The sequence below is a fragment of the Melanostigma gelatinosum genome (genome assembly GCF_949748355.1).
Source record: "Melanostigma gelatinosum genome assembly, chromosome: 3".
NCBI lineage: Eukaryota > Metazoa > Chordata > Actinopteri > Perciformes > Zoarcidae > Melanostigma > Melanostigma gelatinosum.
The window spans coordinates 17,505,823-17,513,792 of NC_136636.1; the positions used below are offsets into that span (position 1 = coordinate 17,505,823).

Genomic DNA, 7,970 nt, shown 5'->3' on the forward strand with positions numbered 1-7,970 from the left:
TTGGCTGTAGTTGTATGGTCACGTGTTGCTGACATTCCACTTCAAATCTCCATTTTAGCGATTGGATTTGTAGATATTCTTCTGGTGTGATGTGCAGCTGTCCTCATCGTGTACAATCATCATTGCACTGCAAGAGAAGGTACAGGAGAAGTCAAGTCAGTTTTATTCATATAGCCCAATATCACAAATTTAAATTTAGCCTCAGAGAGCTTTACAATCTGCACATCCTCTCTGTCCTTCGACCATTCAGATGAGGATAATCGCCCCCCAAAAACATATTTGATGAGGAAAAAAAGAAAAGAAAGAATCTTAAAGAAAAGCAACTGAGGAGGGATCCGTCTCCCTGGACGTCTGTGCAGAGAATAATTACAGTATAGACAATCTATATGAAAATATGATACATAGAATTCAACATATGATGAAAAAGGATCCGGGAGGATGTCAAGCAAGGTAGGTAAGGTTGAACAGCAAGTGTTTTACTATATAATGCAAGAATACGGATTGCTGTATGATCACGCATTACCCGCTTCACTGAATTAAAACAGCTGTTCTATGGATCCCAAGTCTCTGAAATAAAGTGGAAGAAATTGTGTACCGAAATTTTTTTAATATTTTATTCTCTTTTTTCCAGGGACAATGCAGATTAAACGTGATATTTTTTAATGAGCTAGATTTAGCATAACAATAATGTTGTCTCTGGTTTCATGTCTATTCCCCAAACGCTCATGTAAAGAACTTTTAAAGATTTTTTTGGGCATTTTGCGTTCACAAAGTAGAAAGGTAGTCAGGAAACATGGTGAGAAACAGGATCATAATGACGATGTCGCGGGTAAGTATTTGTGTCGACTCGGCCACCATGAAGCCCAATGTTGGCGACTTTCCCAACTTATCTGCGAGTTACGTACAGATAAGGTGATAGCCGAGTAGCACTCCAATAGGACAGGGGCCCATGTTAGACGAAGCGTTAAACACGTCTTGTTTATGGGGCCTCAGAATCATTGTGCTGAAGTTAAGATACAAAGTTTACTTCACAGAAATATAGTGATGTAGAGTAAACAGAAGTAAACAAGCTCTATCAGCTGTTTGAACAGAACGGTTTGAACAAGAAGACATTCGTTGGTATTATCCGTACCAGACGATAACTTCACTCTGGCAACGAGGCTTCAACTTTTCCCGGGCCTCTTCCACACAAACAATGTCAGATAGCTTGTGACTCGCATTCCTTTCTGCCACCTTTTGACCCCTCAGAAATAAACGGGGTCTATTCTATCCCGGGGCTGTGTGGAGATGAAATCCGTTCGACTTCAGACGGATCATGGTGAAGCCATACTGTACATGCTGCAAAAACTCTGACATGGTGGGTCTTGTGGGAAGCGAGCAACAGATCTCAATCTCAGACACCAAACACATTATTGAAATACATGGCTCTAATGCGTTCTGTGCAAATACTTTTACACATAATACTGTAGTAATTAGAATGCGTATAGGGCATTTAGATAATAACCTAAACCGTTTGCGCAGAGCATTTGTAAGTGCAACGACGTACAGACTGACCATCAGTCAAAGGTTTGGGGGGGGGGGCTGATGACACAGACACTGACGGACCATGAAGATGGAGTAATAAGTGTGAAATTGTCTCTGAAAAGGATTCTCTGATGCATGTGTTGCTACTGACGCACAACAGTCGGCTGGAAGAAACCGATGAAATGACATCAGTTCAGTGTGGTTTAGTAAACACAGTGACACCATTGTATTTAACTATTCACCATGCAGCTCAAAGATCACTCAAAAGGTGAAGAGGGGGAGTAAAGAAGACAGCGGAAGGAAATGAATAATGGAAGATGGTAAATAGTGTTATGGGATGTCTTACCACTGGCATCTGTCCTGCTTTTGCTTTGGATGAGATACCCAAAGCTTTGGAAATATCCTCCAGAGGTACGCGGCCTCCTGGTGAATCCTGGATGAAGTGCAAGAGGACCTTTTCTCCACCTTTGTAGGGCAAAATATATTTTTGGAGAAATCAGCTCAGGAAGCAGCTTGCTGACTTTATCCATTACAATCAAAGATGATTATGAATGTGCTTTGGTGAACTCATGACTCATAAAAGCAGTTATAAAACACAACACAGAGTTCAATTCAATACTGAATGCAGATTTCATATCCAGGTGTTCCTGGTGATAAAAAAAAAGAGACGACCAAATGAAAGAGAAATGAGTCCTGTGCAATAAAGTTTGGTTTTACTTCCAAAGCTTTAATTAAAAACTTTCGAGTAGTTAAGAACTAAATAGTCTCAGATGTATTGCTAAAGCTCCCGCTAGCCGTTAGGCACTCAAAGAGGAGTAACGCTGGCTGAGCACTGTCTCCAATAAGGACTTTTAGTGGAGCCAAGATCAGGACAGAATGACCTGCAATCTACTTCCTCCAGCTGATTTCTTCCCATGAGAACAAGCTGCCCATAAAAGAGAGCACACTAGTAGATGTGGTTGAATCTCATCCTCGTTTTCCTACTGCTGTGCTGCAAATTATTTTGGTCCGACTGTGCCTCTCCACTCCACGTTAAAAACGTCTCTTCTGTAACCAACACACTACTGTACATTTGGATGGTTAAATTAACTGAGTAGTGTAATCTTTATACTTGTGTGGATAGGAGAAATAAAAGACGTGAGGAAAGTCGACGGCCCTGGAGAGCACTGAAGTCGCTCGAGGGTGATGTGTGGTTTGAGCGACAATGATGTGATGCAGCATTGCCCTCTAGAGGAGAGACTGCAAAAATGCATTGCTTTGACCATTTATATACCCAACTAATACCCCCTCTGGTGCGTTTTGACTGTACCTTTGGCCACAATGAGCATGCCTCCGCTCTGGAGCAGATCTCCTGAGAAGTTTCCCTTGATGCCTTCAGCATTGGCCTGCACACAGCACAGAAAACAGACAGTCAGAGTGTCAATCAGGGTCTCAGCAACTTTACCCCTTCTCCTGCGACCATACATATGAGCCGTGAAGTAATTATATCGCTGTGAAGCTACATACCTTTGCAGCTGCATCTCGTACTTTCTTCCCCAAAGCAGCAGGTACCACACTAAAGGCTGTGTATCTGAGTGTGAAGACACACGGTGTTCTCAATTACAAGGCAGCTAATATTTCACAAAGGAGAGAAGATTAGCATAAGCGGTACTAGCTAATAACCCTATCATATTTGATAAATTGATTAATCGTTGTGGTTCAAAAGTATGCGATTGAAGTTAAGATCATCTTTGACAAATGAAACATAAAACAGCTTCTGCATTACACAAAGGGAATGTGGATTTACTCACCTTTTAAAGCCCAAATCCTTGTAGCATGTCTTGTGTTCATCAACATCAATGGCTAAAAGTAGATGATCATAGGTCATTTACAACCCTAAAAAAGAGCCGGCTGTTAAAAGCGATGAGCTCAATGAGCGCGTCTGAATTCTTATGACTAGAGATGCACGGATACAGCTGTCAGCCCGACACCAACTCAAATAGCTGGATCTGGTGTCGGGTACCAGTATTTTAATAAACAACATTTCAGTACATTTGTATCTATGCATTTATATGTTACATTACATTTAGTTTTACAAAGCTAGGAAAGCAACGTTTTAATCAAGCCTGCATGTTGCCTTACACATAAAAGAATGATCCCAGTCTCGTCCACGCAGTGAGACACACAGCTAAATAATTAAACACTTTTATTGGATCTGTACTAGATTTCATCCGAAACCCATGGTGTCGGTTTCTGGACTGAAAAAGTCAAGTCGGCGCATCCCTACTCATTTTTCTGCTACATAGTTTGGTTGTGCAAGAGTGACGATGCAGCTGTTCAAAAGTTACAACGAGCTAAGTTGAAGTAAAACCATGCAGATTTTTTTTTATACCCGACTAGAATTTATATTCATAGGCGCTAGGTATGTGAATATGACAACAGAGCAGTGTGTGTCTTAGATGAGTAAGTACTGCTTACATCCTTTGAAGAACCCTCCTTCCATGAACTCCTTCAGCCCAAACTCCTCTGGTCCGACCCCCACCAGCGCAACACCGCCGGCTCTAGCTTGCTGATCTCTGTCGCCATCCACTGACACACCTGACAGCCAAACCTGCGCAGGAAGAACAACACCACCGGCTGATCGTGCCACAGGGACTGGAGCTCTACACTCTGAAACACACACAGAGGGGGAAAGAAAGACTCACAGTGACATGCAAGGCACAGGTGGCAAATAAAAAGGCATGGATAGATTCTACTCATCTGTGAAATCACACATAATAGATTCGAACAGAGCAATATCATGATTTGAATTCACATGAGTTTCATCATGTCATCATTATGTCAACCCTTGAAGCTTAATTTGACACCAATTATGTCAATGCTGTGAGGTAATGGCAGGTTTAATACAGCAGGTCTCAGCGGGGATTCTCTGTGGGGAACCAGTCAATCTAACAGCACGACTTTAGAGTCAAAGAGAGCACCTTTAAATGCAAACCAATCGACCGAATGACGTTATGAAATATGAGGAAAGGTCAAAGGAGTGCAATTAGCTTTCTAACCAAACCGTCGCCTATAGCTTTACAGCTTACCTCTCCAGTTTCACCGCTCTTTAACAAGTTCTTTCCGAGTTGAACGAGGTCGACGTTTGCCATTTCCTACGGTTAACCTCCACTGACTGCACCGGCTGAACAAAGCTACACGAAATGTAGAGTTTTCATTCAGAATATAATCGTATAACGTTGCAGTAGTAGCAATATATTTAAGTCACGCCCGCACAACACTTGCAAAACATCTGCATCCGGATACGCCCACTGAGCACTGACGTCCAATCAGAATCTGTTGTCGCTGAAAGCCAGCCAATTACAGCACGCGGTGTGTGTGTGCGTGTGGAATGGAGGCGGAGCTTCGGAAGGGCAACTGTCTGCACGTGCATCTTACCTTTTAAAATCAACCAATACTGAATTTTTCATAAGAGCAAACATCAGCTATTTTATTGATATTTTTTTCTACATTTACTGGTTTCTCACCACTAGCACCACACATGAAAACAGTTTAAACATGAACTCAAAGTGGTGACTGATTATTGAACATATTCAGCTTTTTATAATGTAGGCGTAAACAAGGTGTGTACAGGTGAGCTCAAAGGTAACACGGTTTATTGCATGGCCTTTGTTTGCTTTTTATAGCTGCTGGTTTGCTCCATCTGTCTGTTTTATATTAACCCCTGAGCCAACCAGAGCCATTTGGTTCTGCTGTTTTAACCCGGTTGGCACTTGTGGTGGAAAATGTAGCCTACTTAACTATACTTTTATACTTACTTATACTCCATTTCAGAATCAAATATTGTTCTATGTTTACTGTACTACATTCAAACATCTATTGTTAGTTACTTTGAAGATCAAGATTTTAGCATACATTAAAAACATGTTTCCAGTTTTGTCCACAATCAAAAACAGAAATAATTTTACAAATACACACATAGAAGATGAGCCTGCTGTCAGAGGTGGCCCTTAAATCACACAAGTATTTCTACCGCCACATCCTGATATAGTATATGAAATGAAATCAAGGTATCTAGAAGTTTTATTTATATATTATAATATTGTTAACTATCCATCCATATAACTATCCCTCCATCTCAGAAAGTTCAACAAAATCCACTTGGAAGAGAAGAGGGTAAGAAAATCAACAGCTACCTTTAGCCTCACAGCAATCTGCCCCCTCTACTGACACCTTCTCTGCCTCGCCTAAATGGAACCTACCATCTACTCAGGTTTCCATAAGGTTAGCCAAACCATTCAACAACGAATTAAATCCACACCCATGGGTGCATTTACTGCATGTCATATAGCAGGACAAGCACAGGTGTAATTGATCAAATTAAAAAAGGACTGAACTCTATTTCGGTGAGCTAGTTTCAGGGTTGTATTGTCACGGCTTATGGGACAGTTGATGGAACTGACATCACGTTGATGAAATTGGTGTCACCTTTGCTTTTCCAGACAAATCCTCCTCCCTTCTACACATTGACAGTGCTCTCTCACCAGACCTAATCATGCACACCTGTTTTCACTATCACTGAACAGAAGATGCACACATTAAATACACTCGTTATTTTTCCTATAATGGCTGAATTAAAATTGTATTGCTAATGTATTACAGTCTCCTCTTTTTTTACACTTCAAAGATGTATTGGTTGTGTGTTTCATTGATCTTGCATGTCTTCCAATGTTTGTGACTTCATAAGTTGTATTTATTTGAGTGACAATATTATTCTAAATACTTTCGTTGTACGTCCCGGTTCGGACGAAGAAGACCTTTTATTTTTGCCTTGGCTATAGGTAAGAAAAGTATTGTGCCTAGTAAGTACAATACAAATTTTGATCACATATTGCATACATACACATTATTTAACAATGAATTTTTTCTGAGAAAAATGTATCGTTTGGTCTTAAATAAGCTCTTATATGGTTGTAAAAAACAGTGTGTTATTCTGCACTATTTCACAATTTCATAATCTGTATATGCATATTGTTTCTTCTTTATTTACTTTCTATGATGTTTAGACAGTGAAGCATTCAAACCCACCATTTTAATGAACATTCTAGATGTCTTTGTCCCTCACACTATGCACATTTCCCAAAAATGCAGCCTGAAATATTTGGTATCTTTTAAACCTTACGGATTGACTATAATTTAAAATAAACTTGTGGAAGTTTGAACAATGTTTAGCTGCACAACATGAGTTTGTAATGACTGACCCACCGAGGTTTAAGGTGTTAAGCAACTGAAGACCCTATAGTTTTACATATCATCTGTTTATTGTTTCTGGAGGCATTTCCCCCAATAAGTGAAGCATATGCTTTAGGTTTATAAACCAAATATCTAACACATTTTACAAAGTGCTTGCAAGAGAAGTATATATCTGTACCCCTCTAAACACAACGAATATGCAGTCAATAAACATAATTTATTGACTATTATCATCTTACATCTTAGAGCTCTAAAGTATACACGATATTCAAGTGGATGGACGGACAGTTGTTTTTTTCAGCGGTGAACGTCCGCGGTGCTGATGTTGCTGGGAGGGACGTGACGTCACGGGAGAGACCGGTATGAAGAGGCGAATGAGGAGATGAGAAGAGGGGGAAGGAGAAGGGACGGAATGAGAGAGCGGGGGGATGACTGCATGAAAAGGGGGAAAAAAACAAAAACAAAACAACAATTATGACTCCCGTAATTCATCCTTCGTTGTTTTATAAATCACAATGCGTGGTCTGTTCACCCAGTATGCTGCAATAAGCCTCCCCGATAAGGTAAATATCCTCCTTCACGTTTCAATTTGCACGCCTGCATCATCTTCTAACACAGTTAAGTCGATAGTGTGGTCTTCACATTCAGGACCAAATGTCAATTCGAGGATAATATCGAGGATCATTAGAAGAAAAGACGAAAAAAAAACAATCGATCGGCTACCTGGCTACATGTAGGATCGACAGTAAAATGTTTCGTTTAAATCGGAGTGATAATGATACGTAATCCTTGTAACTGCCTCGAAAGCCATCATTGTGACCCTCAGCGGCTCCGTTGTAACCGATTTGAGCTTCCTCCATGAAATATTAAAATGGAAACAGCTTCACGAGAGCACTGCCGCATACTACCCTGCTGTAGTCAGCCACGCCGAGCACATGGGTTTTTGCGCACACCACTAGCATGCGCATTGGTTGCAGTGCGGCATGCCCATTATCGCTGTGCCATCGCTGTCCGCTGACGACTGCAGTGTCCTCGTGGTAGCACTACAGAACCATCAGCAGCACTAAGTCACTCACGTTTACTCACGTGACCACCATGCTACGTTATGATGATCTTGAACGACCTCTAATGTGTAAAATCAACCCCATACAAGTCTGAATTTAACAATGTCTGTCACCCTTATGTATGCTACAGTGTAAGCTGGCTTGAGAGAA

The 7,970-nt window shown here is 40.8% G+C and overlaps 1 protein-coding gene across 1 annotated transcript; it reads right to left on the reverse strand.

Annotated features, from left to right (window-relative positions):
- On the reverse strand, positions 1-4,711 carry prxl2b (peroxiredoxin like 2B). The gene is given in 8 exon segments (XM_079265530.1): positions 1-127; positions 1,871-1,989; positions 2,834-2,909; positions 3,031-3,094; positions 3,315-3,366; positions 3,982-4,062; positions 4,065-4,173; positions 4,593-4,711. Coding segments are annotated over 8 exon segments (588 nt in total). The 5' UTR covers positions 4,656-4,711; the 3' UTR covers positions 1-103.
- Positions 4,712-7,970: the final 3,259 nt, after the last annotated feature.